General features: G+C 40.5%; 1 protein-coding gene across 1 annotated transcript in view; it reads right to left on the bottom strand.

Annotated features, from left to right (window-relative positions):
- Positions 1-19,798, bottom strand: part of OSBP2 (oxysterol binding protein 2) — a 385,374-nt gene that overhangs the window by 8,018 nt on the left and 357,558 nt on the right. The window contains exons 10-13 of the mRNA XM_075835587.1: positions 7,600-7,703; positions 5,998-6,093; positions 2,594-2,778; positions 52-272 (exon numbers count right to left, since the gene is read on the bottom strand). Coding sequence (XP_075691702.1) covers positions 52-272; positions 2,594-2,778; positions 5,998-6,093; positions 7,600-7,703 — 606 coding nt within the window. The remainder of the gene's footprint in view (positions 1-51; positions 273-2,593; positions 2,779-5,997; positions 6,094-7,599; positions 7,704-19,798) is intronic.

Here is a 19,798-nt window from a genome sequence, read left to right as displayed (position 1 = left end):
AATTTTTTAGTGGAAGAGTTCTTCACGTCGACATAGTCATGACTTGTATACCTTCTTCTAAAGCCTCAACAGCCTCTGCCTCTCTCCTCCTCCGAACAGCTCTCTGTTTCTCCTCTAGTCGTTGCTTCTCCACGTTTGCTTCATCCCACTTGCCAGTCTCCATTAATCGCTGGTCTGGCCGATGCCGGCTATCGGTGGGGGCACTGCTATCATCAGGTTCATTTAGTGTAAGTGCAACTTCAGAGAAAAAGTACATATTTTCTGCATTCTCGCTGTAAAAAAGTAACAAAATTGAATTGGCCCATCAAAATATAAGAAGACATTTAGAACTTGATGTTCATAATTCCTGGGATTTACCAGGTCTAATTGATGCCAGATTAAAGGAATTGTAAATAAATTACAATATATTATTCCTAAATGACATTAATTGACATTCATTATTACATCTGCTTCAAATGAGAAAAGAGATTTTGTGCAGCAAATGATCTATGACTTGTTTATAGAATGCTGTGATGTCCAGACCATCTCCGCAACCTTTTTCTAGTAATGCATGCTCTACCCTGTAAAATTTTACAAACATATAAGGCTATGTTCACATTTTTACTATGCATTTAGCTTATGCACCAGGAATGCTCCTTGCGCATATGCAGAACTCATCTATAGACTTTCATTGACCCGTCATATGCCAAAAGCATTGCATACGTTTAGGTAGATGCATTGACGTACATTTTTTTTCACTGTATTAAAATGTGTTACCAGCTAGGATTTTAATACAAAAAAGTTCTGTTTTCTTACAATGTGCGTCTATGGGCAACGTAAGAAAGTGTGAACAGAGCCTTAGAAACTGGCATTGGCAGTGTGGTGGGCATATGTTTAACACTTTTGTAAGCGACTTTTGTTGTGAGTTAGATGTGGATTTTTTTACAAATGTAAATTGCTCTACAATTGCCATCAAAGTTTATTGCGAATGTAGAAAAAAACCCTTTTCTGCCATCAAAGGTTAATGAAATCTCTCTGCATGCAGGTCAGTCAATTCATGTGTAGAATCAGAAAAATACTGATTTAACCTAATGTAGCAGAAATAAATAATGCATGTTTCTTTTACATAGGGCAACTTAAATAACAAACTTTATAATAGGAAAGAGAAAGCACATTTCAAGTAAAACAGTGAAGAAGTACAGATGTAGCCATCTTTAACTTGATTCTGATTACTTGCTGCAGCGTCATATCACACAACAAAACCTATTGAAAAGTAATTGAAAAATTTAAGATAAGAGATCTAGTCATTGTTAATTGAATGCGTTAAAAGTCAAGGTAAAAACGGCTACATCTGTATGTAACTAGCGCGATAGCCAAGGCAATGTCGCTGAAACACACACATACAGTTACGAACAGGACAGTGCATATCATATCACCAACTTAACTGCTAAAACAAGACCATGATGCGCCAAGTTTTCCTTTATGAACATTTTTATCCCAAGTGAACAAAAGCCGGCTCACGCTTTGGCAGGTTCGGCGCAACCATATATTTCATGGTTGACCATTGATTTGAGTGGGCACAGTGTAATATAGCATTACAAAGGCAGCGGCCGCCACCTAAATGGCCTCCTACAGCTTCTATATATGTAGCCGGACCCTTGGAGATCAACCTATTACTGTAACAGCTTTACAGTTGAGACTACCCTTACAAAGGATGGTTTACACGAGCAGATTCCTGTATATAACAAGCGCCAAGTGACAATATAACAAGTTGTATAGCACTCCTTAACAGGCCCGTTTACATTGGCCGATGCCTTCTGTATGGGAACAAACGATCGTTAATAGGATCGCTTGGTCCCCAACATTTTGCATCATTGTCGGCAGCACATCCCCTGTTTATATGGGAAAATGTGCTGCTGACAACGTTTATTTTATAGGCTGCACAACAGATGTGTTCAGCCAACTAATGAGTGTTTGCTCAGTTGTCAGCTGAATGCTGCCTTGTTTACATGGGCCAATAATTATAAGAACGCTCGTTCAGCCGATTATTGGCTTGTGTAAATGGGCCTTTAGTGTCTACACAAGGCTGGATGTAGCGATTGAGCAATAAGAATTTGGCCCTATGAGGAGGGAATATTGAACAGACATTGAACAAAGGCATTAAGACATTGCACCCAGAAGTAGTAACCGGTTGAATGTTAGGCGTTATTCACACGGCCGTGCTCGATCCGTGATATATGGACCGCATGTCAGCCGCATTTCCCGGACCCAACACAGTTCAGGGAGCCGAGCTCCTAGCATCATAGTTATGTATGACGCTAGGTGTCCTTGCCTCTCCCCGGGAATACTGTCCCATACTGAAAACATGTTCAGTACGTGACAGTGTTCCCGCAGCGAGGCAGGGAAATATATATCAATATATCATGAACCGAACACGGCCGTGTCAATAAGGCCTTATTGTACTGCCCTTTCAGACTAGGAAGAGGCGGACTGCAATGTTCTTCAATGAGATTACTTATAGGAACTTCATAAAAATCTGAACTCCTATTATCACTGAATTATGTAACAAACCTCCAGTTTTGAGATCCTCATACTATATGTTGTTGAGACTTACGGTAGGGGATATTTTTTCCAGAGCAGTTTTGGAGGGAGCGTCTGGTATACAGTCTTCTGTTTTCCTTCAGCGCTTCCATTGCCTTGACTACTCTGCATAATCTTTGCACATTCCATCTTTTCATCCCATGTTCCAGATAGGACATAATGTGCTTTTCCATTCGCATCTGTCACAACTCCAGTGACCTATAAGAGATTGGCAAAGTGATTTTCAATATAGGTTTTAGAGAATCATTGTAGTGTCCCAATATAACACTTCACATTTGTTAATAAGTGCATAAAGAATGTCAAAGTGAAAAACAAATGCACAAAGTGATCAATATTCATTAAACCTTTCTCCTCTTTTAAGTCAATATTTAATAGAGATGCCTTTGGCACAAGTTACAGCCTTGAGTCTGTGTGAATAGGTCTCTGTCAGCTTTGCCTATTGGGAAACTGCAATTTTTGTAAAATTTTTTATTAGAACTGTTAAAACTCTGTCAGGTTGACAGTCACCAATCTCTATCAGGTCCTGATCCTGTCGTCAGGATAGACATGTTGTTGTTAGCCATTCCTGTGGGGTGTTTTTGGGATGTGCAGTTCTTCGCTTACACAAAACATGTCTAAAACATCTCTTAATTTTTTCATTTTTCACTGGCCAATCATCATCACCACCACAATTTGCTTTCTGACTGATTATAACCATAAATGGCCAGTGTGAATGAAAAATATCAATGATAAAACTATTGTTTATGAATGATCTTCATCAATCGTGCCTTTATAAAAATTATTATCTGTGGCACAAACTGAAAATGTAAATGCCGGTCGTTGTGAGAATCACATTAACAATAAGCATTGTTGCTTAGAACAGGCTCTCACCAGAATCTTTGCTTAGGCAACCTGACGCTCTTTGCAGGAGTTTCCTCCTTGTCGACTTTGAGGATTGTCCTGATTAAAAAAGGTCTATACAATACTTGGATACACTTTTTCAATAGTTATAGCGTGTTAATGGGCCTTTAGCGAATTACTGAATACTTTCCACAAGCACTGTTCATAAAAGAAGATCATCTTAAAATACGCAAACAGGAAAAGATGTTTGTACATGTGTATACAGGGAAAATAGACTGGAGCACAAACATTTTGCCTTTAAGGAGTGGTCTCATAAAAACAACCCCTGTCTATATGCTCTAAGTAAGAGTAGCTCTCGCAGAAACAGCTCATCCTTGTATTGTGTTTAGCGGTTGCGTCGCTAGGCCTGTGCCCCCAGTCTTTTGCTCAGTGCCAAAATGATTTCAGTGCGGCTGGCATGGGACATTGTGACAGAGCTGGCAAGGAGGACAGAATGGCTTTCATGAGGGCATTTAGGGCAATGTGATTGTCATGGGGCCATTGTGATTGTCATGGTGCAAATATGTGGCTGTCCTGGGAGGTTTGTGTTGTAAAAGCTAGGAGCCTGGGCAGGAAACCCTTCAGAAGCGCGTCAAAGCTGTAGAAACCTACATGCCAGTCTTGGCAAGATGCAAAAGATAGGGAAAGTGAACGACTACATTAAGAGAAGACGTCACCTGTGAGTCATTGGACTTAATAGTTGTTTATATTCTCTGAATGCACCTAATGAGTACTGTATTTACCTGTCCAGTATATGGTGGTAATAATTAGTCATGTTACAGTGGTATTATTTATATTTATAGGTATGCTATACACACATACGATGGGCAAATTAATTTGAGGTCTGGCTAAAGTGAGACATGTTTATGGGGAAACATTTGTTTAGGCTTCCCCTAAGCTGCATCCCCTGACAGCACCTCCTCCCACGTTAACTAGTGCCCAAGGTGTTTTCAGAGTCTAGCAATGGCAATAGCAAGATAGGTGTAGCATTAAGAACAGCTAGCACTGCTAGCCAACCATACACATTAGATAGCAGTAATTTTTTATTTTTTTTACATACCGCATAAACATCCAAGCTTAGCTTGGCTGAGCCAACATGTTTATTTTAATAGGAAGAGGAGGAGGATCTTCAAGGGGAACAAAGGATTGGGTATGCTGAAATCCAACATGCTTAATCTTACCCTCCCATGCACTCTGCCTTTATGGGATTGTAGGCTGCCCCCATGCATATTAGATCATCAGTGAGTTTAGCTGACTTTTATGGCCCAAAACAATCCCAGTTTGTACAGTCAATAGATCAACAGAGGATACTAAAAAGCCAATAAACTGCAGATGTCAGTAAAAGAACATATTATTGATGTGCACAAGTCAGCATTTTAACAGCTTTCAGAGACATGGTAGACTTTACAGTAAATATTCTATGAGACATGCACTTAGTGTTAAGAAATATGTAAATGTATTCCCAGAACAACCTTTATTATGATCTCCTAAAGGAATATATGTGTTAAATGGGAGCCCACCCCTGGCTACAAGAGGAAGCCGGCTTGTACAAAACATGAACTTTTCATGCTCAGCAAGAAAGGAGACTGCTGAGATATATATATGTACCTTCTTTCATCCAGGAGGCAGCGCTCAGCATGGAACCATTGTGTCCATGCTTACAGATGGAGCAGAACAGTGGTTGCTTTCACTGCACACCATGATTTTATTTCCACATTAATAAAATAAGCTATTAACTTATAATGTACAGCAGCCTAAAATTAGAAACTGTTCGGATTATATTACATTGTAGTTTTGCTACCTGAAAGCAAGAATTACTTGGCCACATCTTTATTGTACTGCAGGTTAAACTGCACAATTTAATTTCTTGTCTACACAGATGTGTTTCAGATTCATCTTGGGAGCTCATTGATAAATTTGGGTATTTTGCTGCCGCCACTGTCTGGATTAGTTAATATAACATTATCTAACTGCAACACCGTTGCAGACATTTAAGGGGGTTGTTTCATCACAGACCACTCCTTTTTATATTGGAGCTGCCGTGGCGTTGCAGGTCCGGTTCCCAACATCCCTGACAAATAGCTTATTTTGCCAGGAAAGCCTCGCCCAGCCAGCGGCTGCTGCAGGGGAAATGGACGGCTCGTGTTTTTCGTGTAAACTTTGCCTAAAGAGTTGCAAACGCTGACATGTGACAAATCTGGGGTAAAATATGCAACGTTTCTTGGCGATTGCCAAATTTAGAGAATGACCAGAAAAGTGGGTGTGCGCTCTAAGGAGACGACGTTCAGGACACATTTATTAAGAAAATAGGTGAAAATGGTGCAGATTTTTTCGCAAATTTACACCTGCTCACAGCATATCCAAAACGGGACCACCTACATATGATTCCCTATGTCTGAATAGAGCATATTAAAAAGGGTTCAACTTCCAGACCACAATATCATGGCAGTCATTAAATTCTATAAAATAGCGCAAATGTGTCACAAAATGTTTTTTGGGGGGTTTTTTTTACAACAAATTCATGCACACATAAACTACCTTTCTTGCAATGTCCCTTGAGAAGTAGCTATATGGGGTAAATTTCAGATGGCATTTGTCCTTGGTTTTATAATTCATAATCTCTATCTCTCCGGACTATAAGGAACAACAGAGAGAGAAAGTTACAGTTAGTAAGAGTCTTGCATCAGAATCAAATTTTAAAAAGAAAAACAAAACTTTATTCTGAGAGATAAACCACTGGTCTATTTCAAATCAAGGGAGTCATCAAGTCCATGTCTAAACTCTCAGTCGCTTCCTGCAAGAGAATTGGTTGTGGCAGCTACACGGAAACATTCAAGAATCAGCTGTACGTTTTATGGCGCAACGATGGATGTCATTTTCAGATTGAGTGACTAGGCTATATTCCATAAATGAATAATTTCTGCTTGTTCTTCAATTGCCTTGCTATTGCCCAAGTCATCTACTGTATATTAAATGTATTATTTTATATAGCTTTGACCTAGTAACCCAGTAAACATATTCATATTGTAAGTACAAACACATAATCAATTACTTGTGTATGTAAAGGGTTGGACTGGCCCACAAAAGGATCCCCCGGTAGGTTCAGGCTCTCAATAATACATTTTCCAGGGTCTTTTTTTTTTGTAGGTTAATTCACTTAGATAGAGGGTAGGCTCTCAGAATCATTTCCTTTGGTGTGCCCAAGTAGATTGTGAGCCACAATGGATAAAAGAACTGATGCGATGGATAACCATTTCTATAAAGTGTTGTGAATATATTGATGCTTTAAAAGCCTAATGAACTAGTAATTGGAGACTATTATGGCTGTGAACTAAAGCAATACGGTAGTAAACAGAGTCTCTGCCGGACTTAGTATGAACAGAGATACAGGCCTGCTTATAGGGAGCATACCTCTAGACATACGGAGTCCGACAGAAAAAAACTCCAAATTAAATCGAAGGCAATAGAGGCTTTATTATGGCTCCGTACAAAACGGAACTGTAAGGGTATGTTCATACTGCTAACAAAATATGGCTGAAAATACGGAGCAGTTTTCAAGGGAAAACAGCTCCTGATATTCAGCCGTTTTTTAATCAAACTCACGTTTTTCGCAGCGTTTTTTACGGCCGTTTTTGGAGGTGTTTTTCTATAGAGTCAAAGAAGAACAGCTCCAAAAACGTCTCAAGAAGTGACATGCACTTCTTTTTCACGGGCATCTTGAAAAACGGCCGCGTGAATAACGCCCCGTCTGCTTCCGATTTTTCAAAGCCCGTGTGAACATACCGTAATACGGATGTGTGCATGAGCCCTTATCGAAAATAATCATGAGTTTACAGTACAAAAGACTAATGGTCATACTATCATCTGACTTCATATTTTTAAAGAAATCTGTGCCTTCAAGTTATCTTGTATATTTTATGAAAATCCGCCTATTACATTTATGCCAATTTCAATAATAAACAGAATGAACACAATATATACTGTATACGTGCTGTACATGGGATGATCAGGAGCAGAACATTCGAGCGCAGATGTATACAATGTATTTCTGTTCCTACAACTACAAAGACAATGAACTAATTTGGGAAGCAACAGTCAATTTTTCTTTGAACCTTACCTATGTAGGATCAATAACATTACCTGGTCGATCCAGAGTTTGCCCACAATGATGTTGTGCACTGTGGAGGTGACCTTTTTCCACACATAATGGTTCCCATTGGAAGGGAAGGTCAGGTGGATATCCCCTGTGACATACACAATTTGGACAAGAAACACTGGAGATATTGGTATATATAGACATTGATTTACCACAAATCTGCCGCTAGATAGAACATTGCTATCTTATGATACAAACACAATAAGGATTCCAATAAGAAAACTAGGTCAGCAGAAAATGGAAGCTGTTGTCTTTACATGGACTTGAATAGATTAGGGGATTGGATTCAGAAACTGCCGATGACATGGTAACACAAGTCCCAAATACTCATTGAAATAAATTAATAAATAAAATACACAAGACAATAATTTTGGATAAAATGGCCGCGATGTTTATTGATGGTAACAAATAATTAATAATAGATATAATGAATAAATAATTATTAAAAACACCAATAATTAACCAATCAGCTTGAATTAATTAAATGACCAAGTCCTTTCAGCATTAGCTGGAAGACTATACCCCACAAGCCATGTCAAATTGACATGCCCCCCCCAAAAAAAACACTCCAGCCATCTTTCAATTATGTTCTGAAGACCCAAGTTAAAGATATCGATGCCAACATCTGATAAATGGACACAATCCAATCTATAAAAACCTGAAATAAAACCTTCAAGATCTATGTGTCTATAACTAAACCCACCCAAAGATGGTAAGTATTTTCCCATGGCTTTGTTCACTCGTTTTTTTATTCCATAAAAATACATTCATTACCTGCCCACGCCAGCCTTGAGATCACCTCTGAGAAAGCAATAACAGCATTAGGACAAACACATTTTATGAGAGCTAAATCTCTTATCATTTCCCATAACAATTCTGCCGTTCTGATCCTTGCTAAATCATTACCTCCAATATGTATTGTTAATAAATCAGGAGACGGACAATTCAATTGTGACTTTTTTTAAACTTTTCCATTGCAGGCCTCTCCTACCATACCAAAATAACTGAAAAGACATCAGGTCAAAAGAAAGGTTCTCCTTCTGGCTGCTCTTTTCTGAGCCCAGTAAACAAAAGAATGGCCAATTATCCAAACGATCAATTGGTCACCTAAAGAAAAAATTAACAGTAACTCAGGCCTAACATACAGTTTATACCGGTTTGATTCCCATCTACCAACTTTTTTAATTACTGCTTCCTCTAGACCTAGTCGTGCCGCTTCTGTGGCAGCGCTAATTCTAAAAGAATGGGATGACAATCTAAAACCACCAAGACCTAATAAATTAAAACAAGATTTAAGAACTGCATTGAGCTGATATCTGGTCAAAGGTGACAAATTTGAATGTAATAAGAAAGATCAGCCAACAATGGGCCTAATTGCAAGCCAATTGCTGATATTCAAAACAGGACAAATCAGAGAACCATGAAAAGAGTTAAGTTTTATCCAATGACCCCTTCCTAGTTCGTCCGTTTTAGATCTCCTAATTAACAAACTTACCAAAGAATGTTCCAACTGAACGTCTGACACCTCTAAACCCGAACAGGAGTTCTAATTATGAGAAACTAATTCACCAATTCTAAGAGCGGCAAAAAAAAGGTAACACAAAAGCAGTCCTAAATAAAACTAACTCAAAACTATCCTTACAAACTTTATCCAAAACCAACCATAAATGACCTAATAAATCAACCGTAATTGGCCTTCTATTATCTAAAGCACAAAAAGACTTCTTATAACTCTTCAACATCTGCTTTACCGTGAGAAAACTATGTAAAGGTGGTTTACCATAAAGTTTCAGAAAAAAGGCAATACCAAAAAGGCTTTTCTATTTGACATTAATTCACACACAAAAAACATGGCAAGACAAACATCAATGTCCAGATAATCAACACTAGATATATTACAAAAAGATAAGCACTCCTTCCATGCGGCTGAATAATTAGCCCATGTTCTTGGAGCCAAAGACTTGTAAATTATCTGAAATTCCACAAGTGTGGCGGACATTGGGTCCCATCCTGATCTGCTTCTGGTGCCAAACTGTGAAATCTCTCCCACTGGCAACGAGATAGAGAATCCGCTAAATCATTAGAAATACCCGGAATAGGGGCGTGGCCTGATGCAGTGCTCAACGGACGTGCTCCTCAGAGCTCCAGATCTCTGCAATGTAATCTGGGTGAATCCTGCTTCCACATTGCCCCAAAGAGTGTGGGAATACATTTTTATCGGTCAGCAGATTACGGAGACTGTTCTGACACCTTGATAAAGTTCGTCGGATCATTTTTGAAGTTGCGGCCTAGCGCCGCATGTGAAGCCGGGCCTCGATTTTGGGGCTGTCCCATTTGCGGCCTTACTAATCGCTGGAGTCTGCACCGGAACCTTCCACAGTCACTCCTGCCTGAAGTCTCGGAGGTGTTTCAGCAGGGATAACAGCAGAGGAGGCATATTTTCCTGGGGTAAGCACTCCCCCCCCCCCAGCCCTAAGTTCACGGCCTACAAGCGTGGCTGGAGCCGGGGACTAAATTTCTGGCTGGACGGTGCTTTGGCACATGGAACTCACCCCTGACCACAGTAACTTTCAGGTGGGCACATACATCTTTCACCAACACCCACCTCCCCTGGACAGTAATGTGCACTTTATTTTTTCCTGAGACGTGCAGATTGTATATTTGAACTATAAGGGGTTGGTGGTTCATTTGCTCATCTCTATCCCCCTCACCACCACTACAGTGGCCAGCAAAACCTTGCCCAAACAATTTCTCATCTTCTGGGATTGCAGCTAGTGAAAGGCATAGCCTTAATTTTTTTTTCTGGACCTTGCTGCCGCATGGTCTGCACTCTCCCTAATGTTTATACGCTACAGAGCTTGGCTCTAATTTTTTAGGGGACTTTTGCTTGCCTCAACATTGTGTTTAAAAGTGACAACTGTACTATGCTGTTGTTTTAGCATGACTGCTCTTTAACGTTTTTAGATGTACAGGGACATCTAACCTATGACAAAACATCAGGAGTCTTTTCTGTGAGATCTCTATAGGGGCTCTTCATAACTGGCTTGTTCAACTTCTTGTTGGAATCTGCAGTAGCAATGGTGAAAATTGGCCCACAAAAATCTAGAGACGCCTCGGGTTCTACCAGGGCTGCCAGCATGGATAACTTTGTTAAAAAACCGGCACTGGATTCTTCCAAAGCTCCATTGGATCACTCGCAGAGTGACAAAAGATCCCCACATAAATTGTTGCAACACAATACAGAGGAGGATGACAGTGATATGAAAGATTCTCAGCCCAATAGGAATTTGCCTGTTTCTCGATCCTATAAGTAGGGTTCTAGCTAAAGCCCTGGAGCAGGTAGAAAAGGAACTTCATGACATCAAACAGGATGTCCGGCAGATTGGACAGAGAGTCGAACAGCTAGAATCTACCCAAGCTCAGTTGGTTGATTATACGACAGCTTCTTCCTCTTCTTTCCTTGCGTGTCAGAACCATTTCAACAAGATGATCGACAGGTTAGAGGATCAGGACAACAGAGGGAGATGTAACAACCTTCGTCTGAAGGGGATCCCGGAGTCGATCCCCTCAGGGCCCCTGCTTCCATCAAACAGTTGTTTATTAGAATTCTGGGTGATTCCTACTCTCATGAGATCTCTATTGAAAGAATACACAGAGCTCTGAGGGCCAAGCCCACTCCGGCGGATCCACCCAGAGATGTTGTATGCCGTCTCTTCAGCTCTAGGACCAGAGACAACATCCTAAAGTCATCACGAGACTCTGAACCCATTATGTGGGAGGGCTCGAAGATATCTATTTTTCAAGATCTCATTAATGTTACTCTCACCAAAAGACGCCTGCTTAAACCCCTTACGGATCTGCTCAGACAGAGGAAAATTCTCTACAAATGGCTGTTTCCCTTTGGAATTTCCTTTGCAGTGGACGGGAGACGCCTGATGATACGTTCTTACGGGGACTTACCTGAAGTTCTGCAAGCTCTTGGGACACCGGATCTCCAGGTCTCTGATTATTCTGCTGTTTTGCATGTTGCTTCCCTGCCAACCATTGCTCCTTCCACCCCGTGGGAGACGAGTAGCTTTGGTAAAGCCGCCAAATTCCGCAAGCGAGCTGGTAAGTGCACGCCTCAGGGAATTCTCATGGACTCCATCTGAATTCCCCGATGGATTTCGTAATTCCGTTTCCTTGGATGATAACCCGATTGCTGAGATGGACTGGTACCTATCGGTGGAAGTTCCTGTACTATCCTTTTTTCATAGGAAGACTGTTTGACTAGTTAGGTCAAGTTCATATATTACTCTCTGAATCTTGTCATTCTGTTATTTCTATAAGATGTCTCTGAGTAGTTGTGGTTATTTCTATAGACCTGACCAAATAATAATTGTTTCTGTCATTTTCTATTATTTGAATACAATATTGTATTATTATTTGTTCTTTCAATGTCCCTGAATGCATCTATTGCATCTATTTTTAGGTATATATGATATCTTGGTTTAGATTTACTTTATGTAGTTACATAGTTTTACATTATTTTATTTCTTTCCTGGAGAGTGAAGTTCTCCACATGTGTCCTACGACCTCTGCGTTATCTACTCCACAGGGTTATGAGTGTCCTATCCTACTGAGGGGGCTTTCTAGTCGGTCCATTTGTAATTTGCTTGTGTCTGGTCTATTTATGTCTAGCTTTGTTAATTCTACTGTATTTGTCATATGCCATGGCGTTGAAGTGTGGTGATATACGCATATCTTTGTATAATGTGAAGGGTCTTAATGACCCAAGGAAAAGAAGCCAGATATTGGCTCTACTAAAAAAAGAAAAATCTAATATCCTTCTGCTCCAAGAAACACACTTCAAGGCTCATCACATTCCCTCCTTGTCTCATCACTACTAATCCAGTTGGTATCATAGTGCACATCCCTCTTCTTCCTCGAGGGGTGTCAGTATTGCATTTGATAGACAAGTTCCATACACTCATTCGTTAACTTACCCTGACGGACGTTTCCTCTTTATCAAGGGTACGTTGGCAGGTAACCCGGTTAACTTTGCCAATATTTATGCCCCTAACCAAAATCAAGTTCCATGGCTGATAGGTACTCTGGAAATATTAGGGGAATTTGCGGAGGGGATGCTGGTATTGGGAGGGGATTTCAACCTGGCTTTTGACCCACTCGTGGACACTTCCAGTGGTACATCTTGTGTTTCCTTTGTCAAGTTAGGGAAACGTAAAAATTGTCTCAGACAGATAAGATTATAAACAGTCTGTGGGAGGGATCCTCCAGCTCACCTTAATGCAGATTTTTTTCTCTGCGCTCTGCGCCTGGATATCCATGACGGCTCACGGTGTTGTAGGCAGGAGAAATGAAGAAAAATAGATGGTCCAGCGTAGTTGGGTTAAAAATAGAACATAGTTCCAATTTTATTTAGATAATTTAAAACAGAATCTTTCCCGAATGTGAGAGTAAAAATGTAGGTAAAGTGCCTACGCGTTTCGAACGTATACCACGTCCTTCTTCATTACTTTTTTGCCATGAGGAAGGACGTGGTATACGTTCGAAACGCGTAGGCACCTTACCTACATTTTTACAGCTAAGATTAGTTAATGTTTGGAGACTACATCATTCAGTAGAGAAGGATTTTACTTTTTTTCTCCAATATTCACCACTCTCACCATAGGCTAGACTATTTGCTCCACTCTAGCAGATATTTGCCCGCTGCGCTTTCCTCACAAATACACTACCGTTCAAAAGTTTGGGGTCACCCAGACAAGTTTGTGTTTTCCATGAAAACTCACACTTATATTTATTAAATGAGTTGCAAAATGACTAGAAAATATAGTCAAGACATTGACAAGGTTAGAAATAATGATTTTTATTTGAAATAATAATTTTCTCTTTCAAAGTTTGCTTTCGTCAAAGAATGCTCCATTTGCAGCAATTACAGCATTGCAGACCTTTGGCATTCTAGCTGTTAATTTGCTGAAGTAATTGGGAGAAATTTCACCCCATGCTTCCAGAAGTCCCTCCCACAAGTTGGATTGGCTTGATGGTCACTTCTTGCGTACCATACGGTCAAGCTGCTCCCACAACAGCTCTATGGGGTTGAGATCTGGTGACTGCGCTGGCCACTCCATTACAGATAGAATACCAGCTGCCTGCTTCTTCCCTAAATAGTTCTTGCATAATTTGGAGGTGTGCTTTGGGTCATTGTCCTGTTGTAGGATGAAATTGGCTCCAATCAAGCGCTGTCCACAGGGTATGGCATGGCATTGCAAAATGGACTGATAGCCTTCATTATTCAAAATCCCTTTTACCTTGTACAAATCTCCCACTTTACCAGCACCAAAGCAACCCCAGACCATCACATTACCTCCACCATGCTTGACAGATGGCGTCAGGCACTCTTCCAGCATCTTTTCAGTTGTTCTTCGTCTCACAAATGTTCTTCTGTGTGATCCAAACACCTCAAACTTCGATTCGTCTGTCCATAACACTTTTTTCCAATCTTCCTCTGTCCAATGTCTGTGTGCTTTTGCCCATATTAATATTTTCCTTTTATTAGCCAGTCTCAGATATGGCTTTTTCTTTGCCACTCTGCCCTGAAGGCCAGCATCCCGGAGTCGCCTCTTCACTGTAGACGTTGACACTGGCGTTTTGCGGGTACTATTTAATGAAGCTGCCAGTTGAGGACCTGTGAGGCGTCTATTTCTCAAACTAGAGACTCTAATGTACTTGTCTTGTTGCTCAGTTATGCAGCGGGTCCTCCCACTTCTCTTTCTACTCTGGTTAGAGCCTGTTTGTGCTGTCCTCTGAAGGGAGTAGTACACACCGTTGTAGGAAATCTTCAGTTTCTTGGCAATTTCTCGCATGGAATAGCCTTCATTTCTAAGAACAAGAATAGACTGTCGAGTTTCACATGAAAGCTCTCTTTTTCTAGCCATTTTGAGAGTTTAATCGAACCCACAAATGTAATTCTCCAGATGCTCAACTAGCTCAAACGAAAGTCAGTTTAATAGCTCCTCTAAACAGTAAAACTGTTTACAGCGGTGCTAACATAATTGCACAAGGGTTTTCAAGTGTTTTCTAGTCATCCATTAGCCTTCTAACACAGTTAGCAAACACAATGTACCATTAGAACACTGGAGTGATGGTTGCTGGAAATGGGCCTCTATACACCTATGTAGATATTGCATTAAAAACCAGACGTTTGCAGCTAGAATAGTCATTTAGCACATTAACAATGTATAGAGTGTATTTCTGATTAATTTAATGTTATCTTCATTGAAAAAAACTGTGCTTTTCTTTCAAAAATAAGGAAATTTCTAAGTGAGCCTAAACTTTTGAACGGTAGTGTAGGCCCCATCACTTTATCAGATCATGCCCCGATAGCTTTGCATATCTCAGTTAACAATCTTCCCCTGAGATCTTGGTCATGGTCTCTGAATGAAACTCTCCTTGATAATCCAAAACATATAGAGGACCTGAATAGTTCTATCTCCGATTTCTTTGATCAAAATTAGACGCCGGGTATGTCCTCTCCAATAATTTGGGAAACGCATAAGGCTTATATACGAGGTCATTTATTAGCTTTAGGTACCAGATGCAAGAATCAGCGAACTAAACTCCCTTCTCGCCCAAATATCACGGTTAGAACTTTTAGTTAAACGGTCTAGAGCGGCAAGTGCAATCTGACCTTGCGATACCTAGACACACGTTGAAGTCCTTATTAAATGTCAGATCTGCTAAGTTGTACCAGAGAAGCACCTTTAAATTCTATGCACACGGAGATAGGGGCTCTAAAGTCATGACGGCTCTTCTCAAACGGCGAACAGACCTTTCCTTTATTCAGGAGATTAAAACGACATTTGGAGACAGTGTTAGGGATATTGATAATATAACCAAAGATTTTCTTGCCTTTTATACTTCTCTGTACAACTTACCAGAACATAAAGACGCAGAGGTATTCACAACTTAATTTCTGGACTCTATTAATCTCCCCTCTTTGACTCTAGAGAAAAAAAAAATCGTTGTTGGCTCCCTTTACGCTCCAAGAATTATCACAAGTACTAAGTTCTATCCCCAATGGTAAGAGCCCAGGGCCAGACAGCTTCCCCATTATATATCATAAGAAGTTCCATCACATTCTTACTTCTAAATTTTTAAATGTGTGTAACGACCTTCTGAAGGGTTCCTCTATCCCTCCTCAGGCTTTGGAGGCACATATTTCTCTGATTCCTAAAAAGGGAAAAGACAGGTCACAATGTGGTAGCTACTGTCCCATATCCCTTCTCAACTCAGACCTTAAAGGGTTATTCCCAAGTTGAGTCAAATTTTTTTCTTTAGACATTCTAAGCTGAAATTAAATACAAAAAACACTTGTTAAATTATTTTTTTTTAATTCATTCCCTAACTACTTTTTTTTTTACACTTGATAACTCAGCTAGTGCTGGTTATCTTTTATAAAAAGGGGCATGATCGGCTTGATGTCAATCAAGCCGCTCTGCAGTGTGCGCGCTCCCGACATTGCTAGATACTGTAGTTCTAGCAACATCGGGAGAATGTTCGTCTCAACCAGGCATGGTAAGCCTGGTTGTGAAGAACACACCGTGAATTTCAACAGCACGCAACCCTTCTCTGAACCAGTCTTCACCCCATTGCGGCAAGCCACTTCTCCCCCTCTAGCTAAGCTGCCCCCCCATGTAATATGTTTAGTCGCTGCATCGGTCCTGCATCAGCACTCGGCGAACCACACAAAAGATTTAAAAAGAACCTCACCGAAGACGTTCCTACGAAGATCTAGACGGTCCCGTCACTTTCCATCTTACTGCTACTTGGCGCCGCTAGCATTCACAGTAACAATGAGTTGTGGCGCAGATGACGTAATCATATCACGCTCACGTGATATGCGCGTTCATGAGATAAATGACATCCTCTACTAAGGACGGAGAGGATATCATTGTGCATGCGCGGCCAGCGCTAAAGGTAAATAGTAGTGGCCGGATCCCTAGACAAACGAGCTACAAACAAAGAGGGACTGACAGCGACTTCAATCAAGAATAGCATGAAAACGACATCGCTGGGCTACAGACAGGTAATTAGAAAAATTATTAACTTTAGAAGGGTGAACTTAATAGCTAGATTTTTGTAGATGGGAATAACCCTTTAAGTGGTAGTCCAAACTCCTGGCCAATAGACTTAAGCCCCTACTCTCTCGGATTATCTCCCCAGAACAAGTTGGGTTTGTCCCTTTAAGAGAAGGAAAACATACCACCAGACTCATCAATATCATACACCATGCCTCTACGAGCAAGATCCCATTGGCCTTATTGAGTACTGATGCGGAAAAAATATTTGATCGAGTTCTGTGGTCTTATATTCATTAGACGCTCTTAAAATTTGTCTTGCCCCCTCCCTTCATCTCAGCTATATTTTCCCTCTATTCGACCCTTAGAGCACAAATCCGCCTTAATGGAACACTTTCCCCTACCTTTGACATTGCCAATGGAACCAGACAGGGGTGTCCGCTTTCCCCCACTTTGTTCATAATGGTAATGGAAACGCTAATACAAAAAATAGTACAGATTGACTCCATTCAGGGTTTAAAGCTGGGGGAGATGGTACATTCTACGGCAGCGTTTACTGATAATCTTTTGGTGATAGTTAGTAACCGTCGACAAGCCTTCCCTCACATTCTACATTTTTGAACTATTTGGATGGGTATCTAATTTTAAAATTAATTACTCTAAGTCTGAAATATTGAGTGTAGCTATTGGTGAACGAGATGCTAGGGAGCTTAAAACGTTAGTTCCGTTCAGGTGGCTTGATTCTCACATTAAGTATCTGGGAATAAACCTACCTAAAAACACTTCCTCGTTGTATGCGTTAAATTATGCATCGCTTGCCCACATATTTCGCTCATACCTAGGTTCACTTAATATCCCATTCCTCTCGTGGTCAGGTAGGATAAACTACTTAAAATCATATATTCTCCCTTAATTATTATATATTTTGCAAACCGTACCCATCCGCCTCCCTAACTCGTTTTTTACGATCATCAGACAGATCTTCTGTAAATTTTTATGGGTTAATAAAAGACCGAGACTGACACATCGCTTACTGATACTAAAGCCTGCTGCAGGAGGCATGGGTGTTCCTGATCCTCAGTTATATTATCAGGCCACTCACCTCTTCAGATGGTTATCTTTGCTTAGACCGAACGATTCCTCCCCTAACTTAATTGCGGAACGGGCAATGATAACTCCAAATTTGATGTCTACTCTTTGGTGTAGCTCTACCGCACATAAATTACCGCAAACATGCAGCCCCACCACTAGGGGCACGATAGAGGTTTTTCGTAGGTTCCTTCCTTCTAAAGATGCCTTCAAATCCATTTCCCCCCTTATGCCATTGGGACTGATACCGAATGTTTTAGGCTGTCCGGGACCTATTTATAGTTTGTGGAAACACCTTTAGAATATTATAATTGCTGACGCTTTCAAAGGGGGGAGTATACAGGCCCTACGCTCTCTGATCACAGACTTGGGGGGTGGATCCTTGGATTTCCTGCAGACTATACATTTTACAGACACTGTTAAACAATTTTCAATAAAATTCCCCCAGATTGCTGAACCGTCCTGGTTGGATACACTTCTACTCCTTCCCTCCCTTCCCAGAGGTCTTCTTTCTAGAGTTTATGCGGGACTTCTCCTTGAAAGAGCTCCCGATAAACCGAGTTATTTGTTAGCATGGGAAAGGGAGCTGGGAATTACCTTTTCCAGAGAGGAGACTTCTCGGATTCTGAGTTCAGGAGAATTCTTTTAAAACTTTCACCAGATGGTACAGGACTCATGATTTTCTTTGCAGAGCGGGTCTTACCCCATCTGATATCTGCTGGCGATGTGAGGATTTGAGAGGGACCATGACCCACATTTGGTGGGAGTGTATACACATCCAGCCCTTTTGGAGAGAGGTTTCTCATACTATTGAGACTATTACCAAATCTGCAGTTTTACTGTCTGCTCCTTTGATTCTATTATGGGTCCCCTCGGGTGATTTCTCTCCCAAAAAACATGATCCCACTACTCACCTTATCACTTCAGCAAAGTTGCTTATCCCCTTGCACTGGTGATTCAGGGACCCACCCACTATCAGAGAATGGTTCTCTAGAGTGGATTACATTTGTAGGATGGAGGAGCTGTTGAGTTGGTAGCAGGGAAGACATGAGCGTTTCGTGGCAATATGGGAACCATGGCTAGCTTTCCGTAAGATAGATGGTGACACTCCCCAACCTCTCCCAGTTTCTGGTGTTTCCAATTAGGCGCCAGTCCCTCATGACAGACCAGTGCTGTTTTCCTCTTGGCTCCATTCTGGGTTTAGGATTTCTGATATAATCTTTCTTATTAATTATATTGTCTTCATATTGTAGATTTCGTGGGACTCTTCTGTTCACTTATTTGTATAATGTTCAATGTAATATCATGTCTTGGAGGCACTTGCCTTGAATGGTTTGGATAATTGTTTGCAGGGCCTGCGTGCCCATATGTTCTTTACATTACTTGTCATAGTAGATTGCATGCCGAGATTACTGGGTTTGAAATGTCTACTGTTTACATGTTTGATGTTTACTTATGTGCATAAATAAAAAGGGATTTGCAAAAAAGAAAAAAAAAAAAGAAATACCCGGAATATACTTCGATTTTAACCATATATATAATTTTAAACAACATAAAACTAAATGCTTTAACAATTTAGCAGTCAGATCACATTTTGAAGACAGAGTATTTATTGCAAAGACAACTCCTTTGTTGTCCGAATGTAATAAAATCCTTTTATTTTTAAAACCACATCCCCTAATTACTATTGCAACAATAACTGGGCATAATTCTACTAGAACAATATTTCTTGTAACCTTGTTATCAACCCAAGACATAGGCCATAACTCTGCAGCCCATTTTTTATTCCAATAAGCACCATAGCCACTACTTCCAGCAGCATCAGTAAACAAGCACAAAGCTTCCGAATCCTCAAATTCCTTTTGCAAAAGAGTGTGACCATTAAAATTTAAAATAAATTCTAACCAGACGCCTAAATCATCATTCAGAACAAGAGTTGATCTAATATGAGCCCTGGGAGGTTTAAGGCCGATAGAAAAATATAAACTTTTTGAAAATCTCGACCCATTGGAATTAC

The sequence above is a fragment of the Rhinoderma darwinii genome, chromosome 1 (assembly GCF_050947455.1).
Source record: "Rhinoderma darwinii isolate aRhiDar2 chromosome 1, aRhiDar2.hap1, whole genome shotgun sequence".
NCBI lineage: Eukaryota > Metazoa > Chordata > Amphibia > Anura > Rhinodermatidae > Rhinoderma > Rhinoderma darwinii.
Note: the sequence above shows the minus strand (reverse complement) of the source record. Positions and strands in the feature narration are given on the sequence as shown.